Source organism: Rhinatrema bivittatum, chromosome 1 (genome assembly GCF_901001135.1).
Source record: "Rhinatrema bivittatum chromosome 1, aRhiBiv1.1, whole genome shotgun sequence".
Lineage (NCBI taxonomy): Eukaryota > Metazoa > Chordata > Amphibia > Gymnophiona > Rhinatrematidae > Rhinatrema > Rhinatrema bivittatum.
The window spans coordinates 311,278,040-311,304,744 of record NC_042615.1 but is presented as its reverse complement, the minus strand read 5'-3'; the positions used below and the strand labels follow the sequence as shown (position 1 = coordinate 311,304,744).

Here is a 26,705-nt window from a genome sequence, read left to right as displayed (position 1 = left end):
CTTTGGTGTAGCCCCTGCTCTGGTGCTTGTTCTCTTCCCTCCCATTATGTTTACTCTGTATTCCAGTTCCCCTTAGCCCCTATTGTTCTTTCTAGTCTGGGGGATCACTCCAAATCTTTCTCCTATGCTCTCTCTTTCTCTCTCATCTGGATCCTTCTTCCCCTTCTAGGAAGCTGCTTCTTTTAACCTGGCTCAGCCATTTTCAAAGATCTGCTCTTTGCTCATACTCCCATACTGTTCTCATGGTGCCAGCTAAGGAGTACAGGCACTACATGATTACAGCACCATGGGTGGGATTTGGGGAGGGGAAGAAGAGAGTGCAGAGGAGAAAAATCACTAGGGATGGCTTGGAGATCTCCAGATTCAGGGTGCATACATATTAGCCTCCTATAGAGGACTGTCACTGCAACACCTGGAATATAGAGGGAGAGAATAAGGAAACAAATGGTGGAGATTCCCTGCATAGTCACTAATGAAGGCTCATGGCACTGCGGCCCTAGATGGGACAGGTTCTGACTGAGCTGAAAGCCAAAAGAAACAGAAGGAAGCAATTGGACAAAAAAAAAATCTGACTCTGTGAAAAGAAAATGAAAAGAGACTTGCAGTGTATGTTTTGAAATTTAAATTTCATGTTTACATTCATGTCTATATTTAGGATTTCACTCTGCGTCTTCATGCTCCCATCTCTTCCTACGGAGAGAGGAAACTCACCCAAAGATGAGATTGGTGCAATGTTCTCTCCACCTAGCTTGATGGACTCTCTACCTGGGTAACATCAAGCTAGGTGGAGAGAACATTGCACCAATCTCATCTTTGAGTGAGTTTCCTCACTCCTAAGGTCATCAAATCTTCACAAGAGACCACTGTTCTGTTCGTACGTCTCACGTTGAATGTCAAAGTGGCCCCTAATCCCCTACGCTAATACATAAACCTCACCTCGAGTTACTAGGTGGGCTTCCCATAGGGGTACAAATACCTACCTAGGGAGAGGATATTATGGCTAGGCATGCTTATGCTCTCTCTCTCACTCTCTCACTCTCACTCTCTCTCATCAAAAATGGTCCCCCCAGTGGTTGTAGGTAGGAAATATAATAGGTCTGGCATGTATAGCAAAGTGTGAAAATGTTATTGCAATTTGTGCTAACTTAGCTCTTCGCATAGGTATTAGTACAAATTGCAATAAACTGCCTATTTGCATAAAACACACCCTTTTGCTATCGCATGCGATACTTATCACATTTTGATAAATCCAGGCCTAAGTGGACAAAGTGCTTCTCATTTGTTCTTTTGTTATCTTTTGTTCTCCCCCTCTTTTTTTCCTTCTCCCAGTTAAGGCAACCTTGTTATAATGTAACTTTTATGCTCCTTCAAAATGTCACTTGTTGAATTGTTGGTTATAGTTCTGCTTAGTTCGATGTAAACTGAGTTGATTTGATTTGTATCAAGAAAGTCAGTATCTAAAAGCCTTAAATAAATAAACAAATAAATAAATACATTTGCTGTCATTTATCTAGATTTCTCTGGCTGATGGCATGAGGCACAGTTGGCATGTCCCCCTGTGATATTGTGGGATGAATATTTTCCTATAATGTTGTTATGATCACCTTTATATCTCTGTCCCAGCCCTGGGAAGCACAAACAGCTCATCAGTGAACCAAGCAAAGGCAATTAGTCCAGGAAAAGAGGCATTGCTTTTAGCTCATTTGCTTTTTTCTATAATTTGATATATGTTATATGATATATATCATATATATCATATAATATGATATATATCAAATTATATGATATATAATTTGATATATATGTATTTTTCTATAATTTGATATATTGTATTTCTGACTCCTGTTTCTGCTATCAATGTTATTTTTTTATCTTTTATATTATATTATTATATTGTTTATATTGTTTTATTGTATTTCCCGCCTGAGTTCTTTGTAAACCGGCATGATGTGTTTCACGAATGTCGGTAAATAAAAGTTAATAAATAAATAAATAAATAAATGTGCACTTTATTAGATTTTGGTGAAAGAATGTTAAAGAGTGACTCAAGGAAAGACAAGAATAAGAAAACTCCCACATACCATGACATCAATATTGCCAATGCACTCGATGGCGAAGTCCACACCACCATTGGTTAGCTCAGCAATGACTTGCTGTATGGGCTTCTTGTGATCTTTAGGATTGATGCACTCTGTGGCTCCCAGCTCTTTTGCCTTTGCGAATTTGTCTTTGTTGATGTCAATCCCGATGATCCGGGTAGCACCGGCAGCTTTACAGCCCATGACAGCCGAAAGGCCAACTCCTCCCAATCCAAAAACAGCACAGGTAGAACCAGGTTCAACCTACACACAGGATTAAACAAAATGACCAGGAGGCCAGTTATACTACTCAGCAATATATAAACTTCAATGGTCTCAGTTTATAGAGCTATGAGCTGCAGTGAACAGGACAGGTGTATGTGGCTGCAGTGATACTTGGGGACAATCTAATTTTTCTCTCTCAAATATGTTCCCGCCCCTTTTCCTTTGCAACATACACTGTAGTTAGGGTTGCCAACCCAGCTCTGGATTTTCAGGACAGGTTGATCCAGTCCTGGTTTTACCCCATTGCATGCTGGTACTTTTTCTGATTTACCCATTGCATTCCCTCAAAAAATCAAGACTATAAGTTATCTGCATGTGGGAGGAGTAAAACCAGGATTGGCTCAACCTGTCCTGAAAATCTGGAGCCGGTTGGCAACTCTGACTATAGTAGAAGAAGACGGATAAGAATCTGAGAACCATCAACCTATCCCTTGGTTTCCTACTCTGCCACATGGAATGGTAACTACTTGGTCAATGGTGCTGTTCTATTTAAACTTAGTTAAAGCACTGCTACAGATCATAGTTTTTCTTCTTATTGGAAAAGGGAATGGGCTAAATTTCAATAGACAATGGTCATCATTATGTGGTCCATAGAGCGTTAAAGTTTGCATGTACAAAGTGCATGCAGCCTTAAGTTCGAATTTTCAAAGCGGACTCATACACATAAATCCAATTTGAAAATTAGCAGATATGCTCTAAAAGCAGTGTGATGTACACACACACATTTACACCTGTTCATCAGGTGTAAATGTGTGTAAGAAGATTTACGTGCAATTCCACCCTCAGAGAACCACTTTGTTGTACATGCAAGTACATGTGGAATCACCTCTGTACATATTTTTGTGTGTATAATCCCATGGGCAATTTTTAAAAGCCCATGTACATGCATAAACCAGGTTTTATGCGCATAAATGCTTTTGAAATTCAGCCCAGAAGCCCAGGCTTCTTAAAGACACATTCTGTTTATTATTACAGACCAAAACAAAAGCATCGATGAATCAAGGACCGATTGTGCTTGAAATGGAAGATGTCAGATTTCATAAGGGTTTTGCATGAGTCTTTATTATATACCTGGATATTAGAACCAAAAAAACAGCAACAACTTTCACAGACATAATTTTCCATATTTACTCAATAATGTATAAATGGAAACATGCAAATTATACTTGGGAAGTTAAAGGTAACCTTACTTGCATTTTTTAGGTGTCTTCAGCTTCTTGATTTTCAGAACCAATCAGGGCTTCAGTTAATATTTTTTCTTAATCAATTCCAGGTATCCAAATTGGAAAGTCATCACATTGCTTTATAAGTAATTTTGGTTAAATATAAAGGCAATATACTTTTTTTTAATTGACTCTGTGAATGTGCCTCTTGCTACAAAAGAAAGTCATCTCATGCTGGCTGAGTGTGAACTAGGAAGCTTTTCAGATCTGATTGACCAAACAGAGCTACATGATGTTCTTCTAATATGAGATACACTTTCAGGACAAACTAAGAAATCATCCAGACCTCAACTCTTGTGCCCACTAAACAACCCATATGGCCCTCTACCCATGCCATTTTTGAGTGGTTTTCTTCACTTTCTCTATGCCATAATCTAGTTCTTTTCCTCCACTTCTCATAACAGTTCCCTCCTTCATTTATATGGACATCTTTTCCTTCTAATTCTTCCTGGGAATCTTCAGAAGCATCTCCATTTGCTCTCTTCCCTTGATCTATATCATCCTTTCACCCTCTTGCATGTTGTGCCATCTTAGACACAAATAGCTGAGGCTTAGCATTGCCTTTGCCACACTCTTACACCATCTCTTGCACACCTCTATGCTGTTTTCCTAAGCCCCTGCTTTCTCTTTCACACACTACCTTACCCATTGTCTTTCTCAGGTGCACAAACACATAACATTTCTCTCTTCTCCTCTTCTATCCATCTCTCTTGTCTTTCTTCTCTTTGTGTACTTCATTATTCCTCTGCTCTCCCTATTTCACTGTCTCTCTCTTTAGATTTTCTCCCTGTACTCTCTATTTCTCTGGAACTTTCTGGCTATTTACCATGAATGTTCATAATATACATTTGATTGCATTTGGGCAAAGAACCAAACTAATTTGCATATTTTGGTTACCCTGAAAACCAGACCTGTTGGAGCTTCTTAAGGACCAGATTTGGGAGCAAATGATCTAAAGCACACTCATTACAAAAATTATATATATATTATATTTTTTACCTTGGCAGTATTGATGGCAGCACCATACCCAGTTGAAAATCCACAGCCAATCAGACAGACTTTATCTAGAGGGGCTTTGTCATCGATTTTAGCAATGGAAGTCTCAGCCACAACTGTGTATTCGGAAAAGGTGCTGGTCCCCATGAAGTGGTAAATCTGCTTCCCTTTGCAGGTAAACCTACTTGTATTGTCTGCCATCAGATCTTGATCTGAAATAGCAGTTTTGATTTTGCTAAGGAAACATAAATTTGAGTGTCAGCAAAATAGGCAGAATTATCACAAAATCAGGGAGTAAAGTCTATCAACAATAAACATAAACATGGCACCAAGGGTGAATGAAGGTCGCCCAAGAATATTAAAGGAACTAACCAATGTCACAGCTGAGCTATTGTACTACAACTGTTAGGTGACATAGTTCCTTGGGGGAGATTTTAGATTAATGTTGGCTTTTTAACTTCTTCCTAATTCATTATGGTACTCAGAGAGCTGTGGTTGAGTGAGCAGCGTGCAGCTAAAACCATTTTTTTACTGGCCTTTACTGTACAATTGTTATTTGGCTCTGCTGGGAGTGCTACATCATCACTAGCACTCCCAGCTCTGATCAGCACGAGGAGCAGGAACCTGTACTTGGAACTGAACCTGGGTCTCCAGCACGGAAGTGAAATCAACAACCCACTAGAGCAGGGTTTCCCAATCTTGTCCTGGAGGACCCCCAGCCAGATACCATGCAAATTTATCTCATGCATATTCATTGTGGATATCCTGAAAACCTGACTGGCTGAGAGTCCTCCAGGACAGGTTTGGGAACCTCTGAACTAGAGTATTGGTCTTACCCACGAGACATAATTAAAAAAAAAAAGTAAAACATTCATAACTTCTACCTGATCTTTTCACAGAGATTAGTCTTGGGATTCAAACAGAATTTGCATTTGCCACATTGAGGAATGTAGAGTGGGATAACCTTGTCACCTGGAAAACAAGAATAATTAAATATTTAAGGGTATATTCAAAATTATTAATTGGAGCAGAAAGATATACACTTTTCTAGCTGACATCTGGTGAAATTCATTGGTGGATCGCTCCCTCCATCATCTCTGTCCCATATGGGCCCATGTTGCTCCTGCAGCTGTCGGATTTGCCAGTGTGGTCCCTACCTTCACGTCCTTTGGATTGCCAGTCCCACTACCTCCTGGTGAGTACCCTGCCAAAGGTCTGGTATACGCAGACCTTTGGCAGGGTAGGCACACAGCAGCACCTCACAATGCCACAGCGTGATATCTGACAGATGGATACCATCCTGCTGTTGCTAAGTATATTGTATATATAAATACCACATGCTGATTTCTGAGATGCCTGAACATAAACTTGATGATCCAACTACAGCTTCAAGAGCTGAAAGTGGCCAGATAGTTAGGATTTCACCTTTACATCATGCATGAGATAGATTCATGTACAGCGGATTTAGTATTGTTAATTGGCATTACATTTGTTTATCCTGGGAAATTAGTCTTTATAATTTTATCCCAAGGACTGGAGTTTGATAACTTTGTGGAAACCTTGTGTTTTGTGTACGGTGTTACGACTACAGGAGCAGTAGAAGATCATTATGTTTCTCTCTGAAGAGGAATACTTAAAAAAAAATGTTTGTGATTTTCTTTATAGGTAATACATTAATAGGTGTTGCTGGACCTCCATCTCATGAAGAAAATCATTCAATGTCTGTGTCTTCTTGTCCAACTATATAGCCTATGAATGCATAGTCTCTCTTGGTTATACACGTATAATGAATAATGTGCTTGATGCTGTCCAGTAGTACAGATTGGAACCCAAAATAAATTATATATTCAATCTTTTTGTGTCTGTATCTTGGGCATCTAAATGCAGCACAGGGTTGTTGTCAGGGTGATTCATACCTTCACACAAGAATCTATCAAATCGTTTTAAAAAGAAAAGAAATGTCTGCTTTTTTGTTTTTAAATAAAATTACATTATTATTACTATCAACAGATTATTCATTCCTCTAGCTACTAGTGTTCAACACATCCTACAGATATTAATCCCTATTTGCCTGTGGTTCTGATAGCCCTCGTACAGGGCTGGATTAAGGCAGCATATGCCCATAGGCAATGGGGGAGGGGAGTTATCTGCCATCTCCCTGTGGAGGTGGAGGGTGAGGAATGATCCCTCCTGCCCAAATCCCCCTCTTTCCTCACCCACAAATTGTGGTGCCTCTTCTCTCCTATAGTGGTACCTGAAAATGAAGAAAAAATCAGGTTGGGGCCTTCAACCCTAGTGAGCTGACTGACTGTGGCAGCCCAACCCTTGCATGGGTTTCCATGGTAACAAGAAACCTGTTTAAGGGGGGGGGGGGGGGCGCAAGATGCTGTGGGGTCAGTCAGTGCACCAGGGCTGCTGAAGGCCTTGCACTGATTTTTTTCTTCATCTTCAGGCACTACTACAGGAAAGATGTGGCGCTGTGCAGCAGGCTTTGATATAGGCGATAGGAATGGTAGTGATGGTGATGTTCTGCTGCCTATTGAAATTTGGAGCTAGAGCAGTTGCCTATGTCTAAATCTGGGCCTGCCATCATAACCCTCCTAGCTGACTTGGTATGTACCCCAATAGGACATGCACTCTAGTCAGGGGTCTGTTATAGTGACACCTGCTTTTAAAGCTGTGAGAAAAAAATGGCTTAGAGTAAGAGCTTTTATGGTAGGAGCTACTACCTTGTGGAATGAACTCCCTGATAATTTTAGGTTGTGGTTGAACTATTTAACCTGCTATAAAAAGGTTCAATCCTGACTCTTTTCTTGAGGCTTTTTAAGTTTCATTTCCCTGTGGTTTCAAATCAGGCACATTTGATAGTTGACGGTGGTTCTCTTGTGTTTTAGATATGTTTTTACTGTTTAATATGTTTTTAGTTTTATGTTCTTATTTTTATTATGACTTTTTATTGTTTTTATTATGGTTTATTTTCATCTGATTTTTGAAATGTGAACATTTTAATTATGTTTTATTTTTATTGTAGTTCTGTACACCATTTTAGACAATCCAGCAAGGCTGGGGAGGTGGTCTATACACTTTGTAAATAAATAATTTCTAACTAAATCATTTCTTTAGCTTCACAAAGTTTCGATCCTTCCCTAGAACTTCCAGTCAACAAACCAGCTTACATTAAGATCTGTTAGGGCACAATTTTGAAAGAGGCTGAGATAATTTTAGGTCTCTAGGTATAAAGTAAATTTTCAGAGGAAAATTCCTTAAATAATTTTCCTTTGAAAATGTGGGCTGGCAGGAACAAAGGGTACAAAAGCTGATTGTGAGGAATTGCATGAGTCCTTGTGAGACTAGGGAATTGGACATCTAAATGTCAGATGAAATTTAATGTGGAAAAATGCAAAGTGGTGCATATAAGGAATAATAATCCAAATTATAGGTACACAATGAATTAGGTATCACCACTCAGGAAAGAGATCTTGGAATCACTGTGGACGATACTTCGAAAACACAATAGTGATTTTAAAAAAACCAAATAACATATTAAGTATTAATAGGAAAGGAAAGGAAAATAAAACAGAAGTTATTATAATGCCTCTCTATTGATCCTTGGTGCGACTATTGAGTACTGTGTGCGATTCTGGTTGTCCCATCTCAAAACAGATACAGTGAAACTGGAAAAGGTGCAGAGAAAGGTGACCAAAATGATAAAGGGGATGAAGCAACTCCCCTATGACGAAGGGTTAAGAAGGTTAAGGCTGTTAAGACTGGAGGAGATATGATAGAGGTCTATAAAGTCATGAGTGCAATAGAGCAAGTAAACAGGGAACAGTTATTTACCATTTCTAATAGTTCTAGGACTAGGAGGATACACCAAAAAGCTAATAGGTTGCACATTTAAAACAAATCGGAGAAAGTATTTTTTTTCACCCAGCACACAATGAAACTGTGGAATATGTTATCAGAGGCTGTGATGAAAACAGTTAGTGTAGCTGGGTTTAAAAAAGGGTTTAGACATGCTCCGGAAGGAAAAGTCTCTAAACCACTATTTACCTATGTGGACTTGGGAAAGCCACTGCTTATCTCTGATTCTGAGTAAAAAAAGAATTGGGATCCTGCTGGATACTTGGGACCTGGACTGACTATAGTTAAACACAGGATGCTCGGCTTGTTGGACATTTGGTCTGTCGCAGTATGCCATTTCTCATGGTTCTTATGAACTTCAGCTCCAAAGGGGTAGCATCAAGAGCAACGTCAGAAAATACTTTTTCATGGAAAGGGTGGTGGACGCTTGAAATGCCCGCTTGAAGAAAATTGTAGAGAGAAAAATAGTAGCAAAAGGCAATGTAATGAAAATGAAGCACTGGGTAACCTGCATGGAGCAGCAGGTACAGCCCTCAACAACATTTAGGACGATGCAATATTGACGTGTGTAAAATGGGCGCTCATGATTGAGTGCCCGCTCTCCTATTGTGCACTGATTCACCTCTCCTGGGTGCCCAATTTAATATTTAAATTAACTGCCGCGGTAAAAAGGAGGTGCTAGGGGAAGTTGGGTATCTCTAGTGCCTCCTCAGCATCGGGTGTCCAGGAAAGGTGGCTGTTACTGCAGGTTAGGAAACAGACGCGCAATACGATCGTTCATTTTCTCCCGCACATTATATGCTCACAATATACACGGCCTGCACCATGAATATTGTGGGTGTATATTGGGCACCCAGAAATTTTCTTTTTCATGAATATTTTCTTTTTTTACTGATTCCGCTTTCTGTGGTCCCTCCTACTTAGTATTGCGATGATACTAGTAGGAGGGATACAGAAAGCAGGAATTTCAGATTCTACAATGAGCCCTTGAGTGCGGTAGACCCGAGGCTGGCGTAAAATTTGACACTTTGCAAGGATGCATTGGCCACATGGGAAATTTTTTGCATCGTGGGGTTTAGCCAATAGCCTCATCTACATGTACTTTACATGTGATGAGCGACATTAGCTACATGCTCCTTTGGACGTGCGTTTTGGACGTGCTAATCCCCGTTTTGCTTCGGGGGCTATGGACGCGCATCCAAAACACACGTCCAATTGCATGTTGAGAAGTGCGCTGGCTGCAGCGCATGGTAATGCATCGGCCTAATTGTGTTTCCAAGAAGGCATTGGGAAAAACCTGCATGGTGCAGCAATTACAGCCCAAAAGCAGCACTGGCAATGTCTTCCTCTTTCCAAAAGGCATTCAGGCAGTCTGTACAGAGTAGCGATTAGAAACCTAAACAGCAGTGATTTAGTTGATTTGGGCCTCTAGGAAGGCTGGGAGAACGTCATTGCAGAACCATGGATAAACCATGGAGCATGGGGAGCTCGGATTTTAACACGGAAGGGACCTTCTAGCAGAAATGGTAGAGGCCATCACTGTAACAAACTGTGGGCAAGCTTGTCAGGGATATGGAGTGGTAAGTAAAGGATGGGGAGGTCCATTAAAGGATGTGGGGAGAGGGAAATGGTGTTTGGGCTGCATACGGGAACTTGTATGTGCATCTTGCCAAGTGCAGGAAAATCAAATGGGCAGAGTGAATGGGCCATTTTGATCTTTATCTGCCGGCATTTACTAGGTTATTATGGAACAGCTCCCTGATGAAGAAAGGCTAAACAGGTTAGGGCTCTTCAGCTTGGAGAAGAAATGACTTAGAGGGATTCTGGGGAAATATAAAATCACAAGTGGTGTTTAAAAAGTATATAGGGGACAGTTATTTACATTTTCAAATAATAATGGCAGCAATGCTGTATAGCCCACATAGTTGCACAGTAGGCAGGCACTTTTACTGGACATACTTTGTAGCTGATTTAAAAAAAACCAAACAAAAAAAAAACCTAACCTGGGTAGTTTCTCTTTGAAAATGAGGCCATGTATAGAAGACATGCTAAAATGGCGCATAATAGTGCACATAAGGATGGGGTAACCTGCAAGGAGCGGCATTTACTACCATAAGAAGGTTGCTGGGCAGACTGGATGGACCATTAGGTCTTTTTTGTGCTGTCATTACTATATTACTATGAAAATCAAATATATGCCTCTCACCCGGGAATGACTCTTTAAAAGGCAACTAAAAGTGCAGATGCCATGAAAGCTCTTCCATGATTTCAGCCAGAGAGGAATGCGATTTTCAGCCAGGCCATTTTACCTGGGTAAATCAATGCGACAATTGCTCTCAGTATGATTCGGGCACACTCCGTTACTTAGTAACTGATTTGAAATAACAGAAATTGCTGCTTTTTTTTTTTCCAGTCAGTGCATAATTAAGCTGTGGAGTCTGTTGCCGAGGGGTGAGGTCCAGGTTAATAGTATGGCTGGGTGTAATAAAGGTTTGAATACGTTTCTGGAGGACAGGTCCATCAATAATTATTAGCCAGGTAGGCCGGGAAGGGGGGGGGGGAGGGGGGCGAGTATGTGTGGACCCAGTCTTTTACTGCTGGAAGCCAGGCATGAAGAACAGTGAAAGGATCTCCACATTAGGAGCCATTGGGTGTTTTTCAAGCAACCTGGATTAGCTGCTGTCAACAGCTGGATGCAGGGCTTGCTGGAAGATTGGTCTGACCCAGCATGGCATTTCTTATAATCTTCTTATTCTTATTTTACCAGAAATCATCCCAGTAGCTGCATGTAAAACATTCTGTGGTATTTAGTTATGGTATAAGACACGGCTTTTTGCCCAGGCCTTTCTAAGACCACCTGACCTATTCTGGCATCTGGTATTTGAGAGACCCAAGCAACTGAGTTTACCGTTATCATTTTGGGGCGGCGGGTGGGAGTGGCCACTGATTTTGGGTGGGTGATTTAGAGAGTCAGTCATCACACTTACTGTTGATTTTTTAAATGGAAGTTTTATTTTCATGCGTCTGTTACTCCTGCCGTAAGAATTGTAACCTGTTGTATTCTGTTTATGTTCTTTCAATCAGAATTTCCCTTGAGGTTTTGAGAATGAATAGGCAATAAATTAAGTATGAGCAATAAATACAAAGAAAATAATAACTTTATTCAAAATGAAGTCAGAAAGTGTTGCCACCCCATAGTCTGCCACTTTTACCTCCAGCCAACTTGCAGTGGAGTGCTGCCAGCATATGCGGCGCGCCACTGCCACTGACTTCTTCCAGGCCAACCGCCCTGCCTCAAGATGGCTAGACACCGTCACCAACTTATCCAGGCCAGCCGTCTTCTTCGATGTGGCTGGACGCCATCGCTGACTCCCTATGTGGCACTCTGCCTTAGATGCACACATGCGTTCCTCTTCAGGATTTAAAGGGACCACGATAGAAAATCCCCTGTGGCCCCTACTGATGACCTCTGCTACTGAAGCCTATAAAAAGCCTCTCTTGACATGATTCCAGTGCCTTGGCAACAGGTCAGCCTACTTCGTCTAGTGGTGTGAGTTGCCTACTTCTTCATCTTCAGATCCAGCTTCTCTTCATCTTCTGCTCCCGCTTGTCTTTGTCTTCAACTCCAGCTTGTTTCCGTTCCAGTTTCAACTTTGCTCTTCATTTCCAGTTCCTGTCTTCATCTTCAGAATGTCTAGCCTTCTGTCTTGCTTCTCATCCTCCTGCCCTGCTTCTCCGTCCCACCTTTCCCACAGACGGATACCTGGTAATTGACCTCTACCTGACTCTGGACTTTCCTTGAACACCGCCTGCAAATGTCCCTTGCCCATCACAAGATACTCCTGCAGTCTACTCTGACCCTGGTACGCTGAAGAATCCCTGTTGTCCATAGAGGCCCCTCCTAAGACCAGATGCACCCAAAGGCTCAACCGGAGGGGAACAAGGGCTGGTAAAAGCAAAGCTCCAGTTGGGTCTCTGCCTCATCCAAATCCGCTTGCCAATGGTAGGGACCTGTGGGGCTTCTCTCTGCAGGCTGTGCTAACCCTACCTCGGTTCAAGGGTCCACGCCCAAAACAGTAAGAACCAAAAGCTCTAAGGAGATTATATTTTATATCTTATGCTTTTAGGTATAAGGCTTCACATTTCTAACTTGTAGATTCCATAGGGAACACATTTTTCATTGGTAGCAGTGGATGTCACCCTCAATGGTCCTCAAATTCTTCATTGTTTGACTATGCTGCTCAAAGACTAGGGGTGAATTTTCAAAATTCTACACTCGTAAAAATTAGCATATATGCACATAAATAGCATTTACTCATCTATTCCATATTTTATAAAAGTAAAAAATAAGTGAATATTTTCACTTTTGCATGCACATATGTACATAAAAAGGTGGTCCAGGGGCATTCCTGGATGGAGCCAACACTTATGCAAATAAGTTGCTATTTTAAAAGACATGCACAAACATTTGTCAAATTACTTGCAAATTTGTACACCTACTAATAATCTGGATAAATAGATAATGGATATTAAACATATTTATTGTGTGGTTCTGACTGGGTGAATTGGGGGAAGTTCAGGCTGAAGAACCAGGGGGGGTCTTGATGACCTGGAGAAGGACTGAGCGAACTGGTGGAGTAATTGGTAAACTGGTTAATTTCATTTGTGCGCATGTTTTAAAATTGACCGACATATATGTAAATCAGGACTTATGCAAGTAAGTCCTACTTTACTTTTGCTCATAAAATGTATGCGCGCATATTATCAAATTAGGTAGGAAAAGTACATGTTCATTGTATTGATATACATGGTTTCAATGCACTGAATGTATTTATGCATAAGCCTGCACATGCGAGTATGCTGCAGGTTAGAGATACGCATATTTTATAAAATGCACTTACATCATACACACGTTATAAAATACTTGCGTAGATCTACTCACAACCATATACATGCATATATGCCGCTGTGCGCATTTATTATAAAGTTTTCCTCCTGGTGCAGAGCAGCCACACAGTGGTGCATTTGTACAGGAAATCTTTATTCACAGATATAACATTACAGGTAAGTAGCCTGATTTTACTTTTGAAAAGGACATGGTAGTTAAAACTTCTGCTGGCAAGATTAACAGATTAATACCTTGTTTAACTTTAGTTACTCCCGGTCCAACACTCTCTACAATTCCAGCACCTTCATGACCCAGGATCACTGGGAACAGGCCTTCCTTAAAGTGGGTACTAACAGCATGAGCATCAGTACGGCATACCCCGGTGGCAATAATCTGGAAGATAATCAAAACATTGTACTGCAGGCACCTTGTCCATATTTTGTATTTTTAATAATAGCAAAAATGTCATATAAAAGTAGAGATGTTAGCTATTGGTAGATGGAGTATTTTTGCTTCTTATTATGGGTAAATGCCTTTCTGATGCATTGTGACACCGGCAACAGATAGCAATCAGTTGTATTGTACCATATGATACCATTTCATTTGATGTGACAATTTAAAAAGACACCAGCTCCTGCTTAAAGTTCAGCATGGCTGGCAATTAACTTAACCCAGCCATGCCATACAACTCTGCATGTGATGAGTGCTATTAGTTTCGCCGCGGGTTGGACGCGTGTTTTGGACGCACTAATCCCCTTATAGCATAAGGGGCTGTGGATGCGCATCCAACCACGGGTTAAACAGTGCACTCGGCTGAGCGTACAGTTTTGCATAAAAACCATGCATGTTCTTTGACCTCCAACTTATGGAAATCTTGCATTCCTGATATTAAAAGTCTGCACTTACATGGATGCGGACTTCATGGTCCTTGGGTGGAGCAACCTCCACTTCCTCAATGGAGAACGGCTTCCCTGCTTCCCAGGCAACCGCTGCCTTGCATTTAATAACCTGGGGATGCAAACATATTTCAGATTTATAGCATTTATGACAGAACTAAAGCAATGAAAGAACTCATTTAGACAAAAATACAGTTTTTAGAAAGTTGTTTACAAAAGGGCTCTTTAGAAGCCAGAAACAGTAGATTGTCTTTTGCTTTCCTTGGAGAGTCTCAAACATGCAACCATAAAACCTTTGAAGGGCCCCGTTGAAACACAGACTTGCTACTGTGAAGGACTAAATGGTACCTACTGTGGGATCTGATGTGTGACGACCATGGAAAATGAGGATCTTGGCAAGCTACCACACTTTCTGACGTTTTCAAATGTTTTCTAAAATTGTTTTTTGAAAGTAGCTGACAAAAGCACAATTCATGTCAGGCTGCAGGCTAATGTCCCCATCCCAAAAAGTGCATTTTAGTTTCAGTCCAGGAATCAGAGCAATTTAGCCAGTTGTGCCCAGTTCTCTTTTCTGGAAATAGGCCATATATAGCTCTTTATACCCACATGTCTGTAAAGCAAATCAGAGAAAAACATTTTTTCACTCATTGCATAATTAAGCTCTGGAATACTTTGCCAGAGGATGTGGTTATGGCAATTAGTGTAGCTGGGTTTAAAAAAAGTTTGGATAAGTTCCTAGAGCAGAGGTCCATAAACTGCTATTAATCAATATGGTTTAGAGGCTTGGGATCTAGTCATTTAATATTTGGGTATTTGCCAGGTACTTGTGACTTGTTTGGCCACTGTTGGACACAGGATACTGGGCTTGATGGACCCTTCGTCTGACCCAGTATGGCATACCTTATGTTCTTATGTTCTTATGTAGGTAGTAGTTTTTCTTAGTCAAAGCAAGTCCTTAATTAATCTCTTCTGGTACTGAAATATTAAATATTTTAACTTTTTGATGAAAAGACAAAGTAGTGAGAACTGGATGGACTGAAGATCATGAAAATCTGAAAGAGCAGCTAGCTATTTATTTTTTATTAAGAATGTCTTCTCGGCAGGCACCATTATTTTCAGAGTTTAAATTTATTAGGCCATTTCCCTTTGTACAAGAACTTTTGAAGTACACCCCAAATGGTAGAAGATACTTTTTCTGTTTGCATAATTCTGATATCTATCAGTCATTCTTCTTACAATAAAAAAAAAAATTCTGTTGCAAATTCCACCATAGCAAATTTATTTATTTAAAAATGTTGTAGTCTGTATCAGTCATTCATGTAACATACATAAGCATTAAAAACATAAAACAGCATAAAGTAAAACACATTTAAGCAGCTGTCTAGTCACAAAAATTAAATTAAGGCAATGAGGCTTAAAACTGTATGCAGCGTGTAGCTTACATAACTCAGAAGGCTACTTGTATGGCTGTGGATTCTCAAATGCTAAACTAAATAGGTTTTCAGAGATTTCTTAAATTGTCTGCGACATAGTTAAACGGAGCTGCTCAGACAAAGAATTCAAAAAAATTGGGCTGATGACAAAAAAGGCTTTGTCTTGGGTCTCACCTAACCACACAAGATAAGAACATGCCATACTGGGTCAGACCAAGGGTCCATCAAGCCAAGCATCCTGTTTCCAACAGTGGCCAATCCAGGCCACAAGAACCTGGCAATTACCCAAAAACTAAGTCTATTCCATGTTACTGTTGCTAGTAATAGCGGTGGCTATTTTCTAAGTCAACTTAATTAATAGCAGGTAATGGACTTCTCTTCCAAGAACTTATCCAATCCTTTTTTAAACACAGCTATACTAACTGCACTAACCACATCCTCTGGCAACAAATTCCAGAGTTTAATTGTGCGTTGAGTGAAAAAGAACTTTCTCCGATTAGTTTTAAATGTGCCCCATGCTAACTTCATGGAGTGCCCCCTAGTCTTTCTAGTAGACCACAATTAGTAGGTCATAAAGATCTGCCTGGATGATAAATATATAAAATGGAATTCAATTCACTGGCAATTCGGGATTAAGTATACAGTTGTCATACTGGTCCATAAACTGGATTCTGTGCCTTGGAGCAATGGGTTTCTAATTCAGCCTTGTGAATACTAGAGAATGTGCGTTCTCAGTGGCAGCCCCAGCGCTCCGGAACTCTCTTCCATCAGAGTTACAGCTGACAGAATGTACTCAGTTGTTCAAGCTCATACTGAAAGCATTTTTGTTCCCGTAGGCTTTTTTTTCTGAACTAGCTAACTAACAGGCACAGTGACATCTAACAGGATTTGGAAACCATTTTGCCTTGAGTAAATTGGTTTTTAATTGTTTTTTTCTGCTTTCTGAAGTTCACGGCACCACTTGTATGGTCCATTATAAGAAGGGGTCAAACCACAGTGACAACATGAAGCATTACCCGGAAGGGAAGAAAGGGGTTTAACTACAATAATAACATGAAGCATTGCCCAGAAATGAGGAGGCATATACAGGGAAGTCTGCCATATGAAGAAACATTCAAGAGATTTAATCCATCATATAGTCATATCTCAGTGTTTTAGTTTTATATTGATAATTTAAAATGGGCGAAAGCCAGGTATAGAGTTGTAAGTGGTCATATAAAAACCACAGGGAGCACTGATATATGATTTTGTAGTTGTTTATTGGAAACCACTGTTGTATAGGCCTTATGTCCTCATGGCTGATCACTTTTCTGTATATTGTGTGGTGTTTTTATGGTATGGATGTGTGAGTGTTTGTGCATTTTAGGACACATTTCCAGAATTATTTAAAGTGTTGTGATAATAAATATTGTACTTTTCTCTTATTATATATGTGTGATTTATAATTTAGTTGAGAAAGTAGTTAAACATCACCCATTGTGTGTACTATTATAAGAAGCACCATGTGAACTTACAAAGAGGCGAATAATGTGTGACAGGTTGAGCCAGTAGGGATGTGAATCGTTTATTGACGATTTAAAATATCGTCCGATATATTTTAAATCGTCAAAAATCGTTAAAGGCGATATATAACAGGAATTCCCCCGATTTATCGTCAAAAATCGTAAATCGGGGGAAGGGGGAGGGGAAGGGAGAGGGCGGGAAAACCGGCACACTAAAATAACCCTAAAACCCACCCCGACCCTTTAAAATAAATCCCCCACCCTCCCGAACCCCCCCAAATATTGCAAAATGGCGCCGGCCGTATGGCCATATTGCCGTACTGCAAAATGGCGCCGGCCGTATGGCCGTATGGCCGGCGCCATTTTGCATTACGGCAACATGATTCGAGTGCAGGAGGTCGTTCCCGGACCCCCGCTGGACTTTTGGCAAGTCTTGTGGGGGTCCGGAGGCCCCCCAAGCTGGCCAGAAGTCCCTGGGGGTCCAGCGGGCGTCCGGGAGCGATCTCCTACGCTCGTGACGTTGGGGGACAGGAACCAAAATGGCGCCGGCGCTACCTTTGCCCTGCCATTTCTATCAACGCACCCATGGCCCGAGAATGGAACATCACACCGGGACCCCCCCCCCACTGGACCCCAGGTAATTTAAGACATTTTGGGGGGGTTCGGGAGGGTGGGGGATTTATTTTAAAGGGTCGGGGTGGGTTTTAGGGTTGTTTTAGTGTGCCCGAGAGTGGAAGATCACACTGGGACCCCCCCACTAGACCCCAGGTAATTGAAGACATTTTGGGGGGGGGGTTCGGGAGGGTGGGGGATTTATTTTAAAGGGTCGGGGTGGGTTTTAGGGATGTTTTAGTGTGCTGGTTTTCCTGCCCTCCCCTGATTTACGATTTACACGATATTTAAAAAAACAAAACTGCGACGATCCGATTCCCTCCCCCCCCAGCCGAAATCGATCGTTAAGATGATCGATCACACAATTCACATCTCTATGAGCCAGTTGCTGCGGTAGGGCCCAGGTGGATATTTCATGCCAGTGTGGTACCTCTAAAAAGATCTCACTTCTTTTTTGTGGCATTTTGCATTATTCTTATACTTTGGGGTTTTTTGTATCTTGTAGGGTGGTACTTCTGGCATATCAAATATGGATGGATGGTGAGTACCAGTCTTTTTCTATTCTGAATGCTAGCTTGCTTATATATGTGTTTCTGACTGCAAGTGTGAATTTATCTGCTGTATTTTGAACATATTTGAGTAACAGTACTACTATCCATTTTGTGCATAGGAGTCAAGTTGTCAGATTCTCTAATCGCCCATCGTTGTGCTGTCCATGATGTATGCATGTCATGGTAGGATTCACTTAAAACAAGTTTGTTGTATGTTACTCATAACCAAGGTTTGTCAGCCACTCATTCTGTGTCATGCTTGTTCTTTTCTTCTTTCAATTTCTATTGACTTTTTGTTTTTTGCTCTTTATTGAAGAAGATGTTGGGGAGATACCCACACCTGGGTTGTTCTTTGAAGGTGATGATTCTGAGAAGCTGAAGTAAATCATGGCAAAACTGGAAGATGTGTTACAGCAAATTGATAAATTTAATAGCAGCAAATCACCAGAACCAGATGCTCCCCAGAGCATTGAAAGAACTTAAATATGAAATATGCAGAACTGCTACTAGTAATCTGTACTATCTCTAAAGTTTGGCACCATTCCTGAAGCCTGGAGGGTAATAAATTTAATGACAATTTTAAAAATGGGTTCCAGGGAGATCCAGGAAATGACAGACTGGAAAGCCTCATGTCAGTGCTGGGCAAAATGGTAGAAACTACTGTTAAGAATGTAATCACCAAACATATGGCTAGACGTGCATTAACGGGGAAGAGCCAACATGGATCTAGCAAAAGGAAGTCATGCCTTACCGATCTATTAGCATTTTTTGAAGGCGTTAATAAACATGTAGGTGACGGAGAGCTAGTTGATATAGTGTGCCTGAATTTCAGAAGGCATTTCATAAAGTCATTCATGATAGAATCGTGAGGACATTAACACCCATGGGATGAAAGACAGTATTCTTTTGTGGACTCTAAACGAGTTAAAAGATAGGAAACGGAGTATTTGATTAATTTTTCCAAATGGAGAGAGGTAACTAGTGGAGTGCCATGGGGATCTGTGCTGGGACCAGTGTTTAACATATTCATTAATGATTTGGAAAAGGGAGCAAAGAGCGAAATGGTCAAATTTGCAGATGACACAAAATGATTAAAAAGAAACAAACTGCAAACTGTGAAAAATTACAGGAGGACCTTGTGAAACTGGAAGACTGGGCATCTAAATGGCAGGTGAAATTTTATGTAGACAAGTCCAAAGTGATGCACAGAGGTAAAAAAAAATTCCAAACTAAGGGGTAGATTTTCAAAGAAGCGCGCGCGGGGTACATTTGTGCGTGCTACCTTGCGTGCACAAATGTACACCCGATTTTATAACATGCACGTGCTGCCGCACGCATGTTATAAAATCCAGGGTCGGCGCATGCAAGGGGGTGCACACGTGCACCTTGCACGCGCCGAGCCCTAGGGGAGCCCCGATGACTTTCCCTGTTCCCTCCAAGGCCGCTCTGAAATTGGAGTGGCCTCGGAGGGAACTTTTCTTCCGCTCCCCCCCACCTTCCACTCCCTTCCCCTATGTAACCCACCCCCAGTCCTACCTAAATCCCCCCCCCCACCTTGTTTCACTTTTTACACCTGCCTGTGGCAGGTGTATCTTGCTCGCACCAGCCAGCTGCCTGCGCTCCATCCCCTGGTACAGCCACTGTGCCGGAGGCCTCGTCCTGCCCCTGGACTGGCACCACACACAATGGAATCTGCTGCCAGAAAATGTGGTCAAGGTTAGTAATTTAGCTGAATTTAAAAAGGTTTGGAGAAGTTTTTAGAGGGCAGGCCTATTAACCAGTATTTAGCTCGATAGCCTCGGTGTCTTCATCTACCACTTCTGGGCGTGAGCAACACGGAATTTGTTTTTCTATCTGGAATCTGGCATGTTCTTCCAAATGACCCGCAGTGGCCACCATCAGAAACAGGACACTGGGCTCAATGGACCATTAGTGTGACCCAAGCTTGGCACTTCTTATGTCATGTTCTTGTGTGCTTTGCAACAAAATTGGATGATACGGGTTGTATCATTGTCAAGTTATGTAAGGTTCTGCTTTTGTTTATCCTTCTGTGATTCTTTTCTAAGTTATGCCTTTTTAGCCACTTCTTTTATCTGCCTGCTTTCTCCCCTTGTCTGTAGATGTGCTATGAAAGATGTGAGTTGGAAGAGATTGGGGAAGGGTCAAGGAAGGAATCTAAGTACTTGCTCCCATATACTGTATGCTGCTTCTTTTCTTTTGTAGTCACAAAGGGGCCGACGCAATACAGTGCGCTCAGCCGAGCAGTCGGTCCTGGGTTGAATAAGCGCTAATCAATCCCCTAATGCAATAAGGGAATTAGCACCTATTAATGCACGTGGAGTGAGTCTAATAGCACTCATCACATGCACATGCATATGAATGAGGCCATTAGGCATTCACTCCAATGCCAAAAAAAAAAAAAAAAAAAGTGCGTCTCGATCGCACATTTAACGATCAGGTATTAATGCCTGCCTGGAGCTGGCGTTAATAGCTGAGCGCATTTAAAACAAGTACAGAAAAGCAGAAAAAACTGCTTTTCTGTACTTCCTCCTACTTAATATCGTTGTGTCAATTTGTGAGAGTAAAAATGTGCCAGTCAGGCACACATTTGTTTTTGTTTTTTTTTTGCATCTGGAGGTAAGAGCTAATAAATAGCCTCATCAACATAAATTTACATGTGATGAGTGCTATTAGTTGCGTGCTGGTTTGGACATGCGTGTTGGATATGCTGATTCCCTTATTGCATGAGGGGTTTTGGGTGCGTGTCCAAAACCCGCATCCAAACACATGTAAAGCTGTGTGCTCAGCTGAGTGCACTATATTGCACTGGCCTGATAGTCAGAAAATGTAAAAACTTAAATAGCATTGAAACAGTAGCCCATCAGCTGGTTTAATTGTCATATTTGAATTTAGCACATCAACAGCAATAATAAATGGCACATTTTATCGCTGATGCAAATGACTTCTAAAAAATTGTATACCAGTGTATTTAGCATGTGATTTTGTATCCTTGCAGCCTAAATCCTATAGTAAATGATTTAATGTGTCTAACCAAGTGGGTTATAGTCCTGTATCTAAAATATTTTTATAGGACAAGCACCTTATTGCTATATGGCGTACAGGACTGCATTTAGGATATTTGGCATTAAGGTATTGTATAGGTTAGTATTCAAGACTATGCCTATGGGTTGTGTTTGGAACTTTTTTCCTGGATTTTCTGTTTGAAGTGGCTGCCTCTCCTCCAAATTGCCTGCTTTTTACTTGAAATAAGGGGAGAGAGCACTTTAAAAGGGGATATAGTTTCTTTCCAACAGTTCTTAGTGTGTGTGTGTGTGTGTGTTTTGTTTTGTTTTTACAGCTTTCTAATGGTGCCTCTGCTTGAGTTGGTTGGCTTGCTGGCAGTAAGCTGCTGGAACCTTGACATCTTGCTTCAGGCTGGCTGCAGTGCTCATTTGTGCTGACTGGAATTGAAAAAAATGCAGGGGCAGCTATCAAACAAGAAAAGGATTTCCCTGTGACTGCCCCTAATAGCACTCCTCTTCCTTTTGTTCTGAGAGAGGGAGTTTGGTAAGAGAGGCAAACTCATGTTTTATGTATTAATGTATCATTCTGGGGCATGTTTTTAAAATTTAGATCCCTCCTCTGTTCGCACAACTTTCTTGCCTGCTTTTGCACATGGAAAATAACCTTATGGCTTTGTACTGAGTGCCTGTACTGTAGTTTTTAAGCTAGAGGCAGAAAGTATTCAAAACGAGTTTGAGTCCATACAACAGAGAAGTTAAATCTCAGCAACATGGTAAAATAATTAACTCAAAACTTCAGACAGATGCAATTGTTAAAAAAAAGCCCTCCTTATTTATGATTTCAACTGTTCTTTTTTTTGTTGTTGTTTGTTTATTTTTGCTCCCACTTTAAGGGGTTCTCACTTTCTTCACGTCCATCCAGCTCCTCAAACAGCTATCAGGCATGGGCTTCTGTTTGACCCCATTTTGCTTTCATAGTCCTTTCTAATAGCCAGGTGAAGTGCTCTAGTGACCTCCTGTGGCAGAGAAGCCGCATGTGCCTTCAAAGCTACAGCCACTGCTGCTGGGCTACCATGAGCAGCTCGCCCTGGCTGCTCCTACATGCCTGCGCTGGTGATTCTTTGCTATTTTACTCTTGGGGAGAACTAAAGAGTAGATTTAAGACTATGGCAAAATTAAACATAAAGAAGTGCAATAAACTACACGTTCATTTATTCATACCATTTTGACTGGAAATTAAGCTTAACAAAAAATATATAAAATGATGCTTTTTTATTGGCCTTACTTAAACCATTTCTTGACCCAGTATTGGGCATTTACACTCACTTCCTTAGGTCCAAACAAATTGAGGAAGAGAATGAAACATCAAAAAGTAGTCAAAATATGTATTGTTAGTCCAATGAAATAGTATTACCTTATATTATTATTCTTATTTTTTGTCTATTAACCTTTATTTCTAGGCATAACATATATTTATTTTATTGTTATTACTATTAGCTTTGTATTTTAACGTTGTCTGTCTTAGTAGGATTTGTGTCATTATAAGCAGAATATACTCATTTTAAAATAAAGAAATACATAAATAAATTCAAGTACATTAACATGGCAACCACATTTCATACACAGTTTTGAAGTTTTTCCTAATCCTTTAATTTAGCCCAAGAGGCTGAAGTGTAGTTCACTTGGCTGCATTAGCTGGGTTACATATCAGTGTTAATACCTAATGAGGCTGTTTACAATATTTCTGAAAGATCGTTTGCATGCATATTAGTATTACCATTGGGAGAATCAGTGCCAGTGTGCATACAAATAGCATGTGCTAATACATGAGCGTTAGGGACATAGATCTCTAAATGTTTAAAGCAGGGGTGGCCAACTCTGATCTTCAAGAGCCACCATCAGGTCTGGTTTTCAGAATATCCATAACGAATATGTATAGGATTGATTTGGATACACTAGATAAGAACATAAGAACATAAGAAATTGCCATGCTGGGTCAGACCAAGGGTCCATCAAGCCCAGCATCCTGTTTCCAACAGAGGCCAAAAACCAGGCCACAAGAACCTGGCAAGTACCCAAACACTAAGAAGATCCCATGCCACTGATGCAATTAATAGCAGTGGCTATTCCCTAAGTAAAATTGATTAATAGCAGTTAATGGACTTCTCCTCCAAGAACTTATCCAAACCTTTTTTGAACCCAGCTACACTAACTGCACTAACCACATCCTCTGGCAACAAATTCCAGAGCTTTATTGTGCGTTGAGTGAAAAAGAATTTTCTCCGATTAGTCTTAAATGTGCTACTTGCTAACTTCATGGAATGCCCCCTAGTCCTTCTATTATCCGAAAGTGTAAATAACCGAGTCACATCTACTCGTTCAAGACCTCTCATGATCTTGAAGACCTCTATCATATCCCCCCTCAGCCGTCTCTTCTACATTCATTGTATACAAATATATTCTGAAAACCAGATCTCATGGTGGCTCTTGAGGATCAGAGTTGACGAACCCTGGTTTAAAGATTATAAAAAATCCTGTTAATAAAAGCAGAGGCTCATGATGGCAAAAAAAAGACCGCATGGCTCTTGGCTTGCCCGTTCACAGAGTTGGCAAGTGATTCATTCAAAGAGAGATTTTAGGCTAGTCATGGTTTTTGAACTTACATCCCAGTGCATTGTGCATCCCTGCCTCCATCATTTGAAAAAAGCGCTTCAGGTACCAAAATGCATCAGGATGGGGTTGTCAGAAATACAAGACTAGCCTACAGTCTCTGTTCCTGAACTGTCACTGGGTGACCTTATTTTAAGTAGTCACTTTTGTCACCATAGACCAGTGGCATTCATTTCTAGATCTTGAGGGCTGCAAACAAGTCAGGTTTTCAGGATATCCCTAATGAATATGCATTAGATAGATTTGCATCCATGCTGCCTCAATTGTATGCAAATCTATCTCATGCATAGGCATTTTTATTAGGGGGTAATCCTGCAAACTCAATCTGTTTGTGCCCCTCTAGGACTGGAAGTGAATAACTCTGCCCTAGGCGGTAGGCACTTAACCGATGTGTTGATTGTCATGATAAATTTATGATGGCAGCATCAAAACATAAAATACAATTCCTAATGAGTTTAGCAAATGGAGGCATAGAATCAAGCAACGGGAAAATTTATGTTCTGAGGATTGCAACAGTGCTGCTGTTTTGAAGCAGCTTTCAAGAACCATTTTAAAAGAGGGCTTAAGGGATTTGTTGATTGTGTAGAACTCATCTCACTTAGAGGAGTTTCAGGGATTCCTTAGGGACCAACACCTGTTAATGCCCAGCTTAGCTTGGACAGCTGCTCAGCACAGCTTGATGCAAGGAAGAGACCCTGAACTCAAATGATCCACTAGCCTCAGCCTCCCCAGGAGCTGGGATTACAGGCACAAGCCACTACACACCTCTTTATCAGGCCGATACAGAATGGTGCGCTCAGCCGAGCGCACCATTTATCCCCATTTGACCGCGTATTTTACACGAGCTATTATTACCCCTTATACTGTAAGGGGTATTAATAGCGCATGGAAAACGCACAACCAATCCCCACCAAAACTAATAACGCTCATCACATGCAAATGCCTGTTGATGAGCCTATTAGTTACACCCGTGGGATACTGAAAGTAAAATGTGGGGCCAAACCGCACATTTTACTCTCAGAAATTAACACCTGTGCAAAGGCAGGTGTTAATCAGGGACAACACCGGGAAAGGTGTACAGAAAAGCAGAAAAAACTGCTTTTCTGTACACACTCCGACTTAATATAAAAAAAACAAAGCTGTCCGCCGGCCCACAGGTTGGAAAACAGATACTCAATTTTGCCGGCGTCCGTTTTCTGAACCCGTGGCTGTCAGCGGGTTCGGCAACCGACGCCGGTAAAATTAAGAGTCGGTTGGCCCTAACGTGTCCCTAGCGCCTCCTTATTAGCGCGGGCCCTAATTTAAATAAAGAATTGCGCACCCAGGAGAATGGCCTTGGCGCGCGTCGGGAGAGCGTGCGCTCGCCTCGGAGTGCCGGCTCTCCCGCGGAGTTTATCGAATCGGCCCGTTGCTCAGACATTCTGTGCTCAGTTTTCAGTTCTGCCACTGAGGCCATCGTTTTTTGTAAACCATTTTCAGTTAAAGGAAAAAAAAAAAAGACTATCCCAGGGAGGCTTTAATTCTCTGCTAGATAAGAGCTAAGTTGTAAAATCCAGCAGGAATCCTTACTCTGTGCCAGGCATCAGTATCAATGTCTGTCATACCTGCCACGAGGCGAGCCCGTGCGCACACTCCTACCAGCATGCTGCTTGCTGGGAAAAACGCTGGCACCGCTGTGATGCGTGATATCAGCAAGTTTTGAAAATGCTTACGGTGCCAACATTTTTCCGTGCGTGGCGGGTTGCTAGACGGGCCAGTGGTGATAAGAGTTCATCGGAAGAGAGCCCACAGATACTGAGTCTCACCAAAGATGGAGCTGAGGGGAGAGACTTTCCCACCCAGAGGAAGTTGCATTTTTTGGGGGCACAATCTGGGCTGTTTTACATTGTAGGGAGGGGTGTAAACTGAGGCTGGATGTTGGGGTATGTGTGTGTGTGTGTGTGTGTGTGTGTGTGAGGGGGGGGGGGGGGACCCAGTCTCTCTCCCATTAAAGGAGGCAGGAATTTGGTGGGACCATCCCAAAGTCCACCATTTCATCGAGGTGGACCCCCCACCTCCTCCGGTGGCATGATGACATTGCTAAAAGCACTTATAAAAAAAACCCCAAGAAAACACTTGGCCAACCTCCCAGCCCTCCCCCACCCTATGCCATTTTAAAATAAAATTAAAATAGATAAATATGAAAAAAAAAAAAAAGAAGTCCCATCCTTTAGGGCGATAAACACATTCCACTCCATTTTCATCTGTATAGCTCGCGTTAGAGAAACACGATTTTACAAGGAGGGCTTTCTTGGTGGACACTGGACAGCATAGCACAGGCACTGAACTCTAACGTACTGTATGTACATTCCTGCAGAACTGAGCCGCAGTGTTCATAGAAAGCGGGAGAGACGTTGCCTCCTGCACTGCACTGTTCTTCAGAAGGTCATTTGGGAGCAAAGCTGTAACCCTCTGAGGCAACTGAAAATCTGCTACAAAGTTCAGATCTCTTGTGCAACAGATGATTAAAACCATACAAGCTAGTTAAGTAAACGAAATCTATAAAGGCCAGAGTTAAAGCTTCTGCAGTGGCGTGTCAGTAAGGGAGACGACCTGGACATTTTAGAGGCTTTTTTTTTTATTTTTGGTGAAAAGACTTTGTTAAGGGCATGAGCAGACTGACTCAAATGGACATCGTGTGTACC

The 26,705-nt window shown here is 41.3% G+C and overlaps 1 protein-coding gene across 1 annotated transcript in view; it reads right to left on the bottom strand.

The window, feature by feature from the left end:
- LOC115095306 (alcohol dehydrogenase 4-like) overlaps positions 1-26,705 on the bottom strand; it is a 59,954-nt gene that overhangs the window by 21,931 nt on the left and 11,318 nt on the right. The window contains exons 3-7 of the mRNA XM_029608807.1: positions 14,241-14,342; positions 13,586-13,727; positions 5,467-5,554; positions 4,586-4,817; positions 2,082-2,342 (exon numbers count right to left, since the gene is read on the bottom strand). Coding sequence (XP_029464667.1) covers positions 2,082-2,342; positions 4,586-4,817; positions 5,467-5,554; positions 13,586-13,727; positions 14,241-14,342 — 825 coding nt within the window. The remainder of the gene's footprint in view (positions 1-2,081; positions 2,343-4,585; positions 4,818-5,466; positions 5,555-13,585; positions 13,728-14,240; positions 14,343-26,705) is intronic.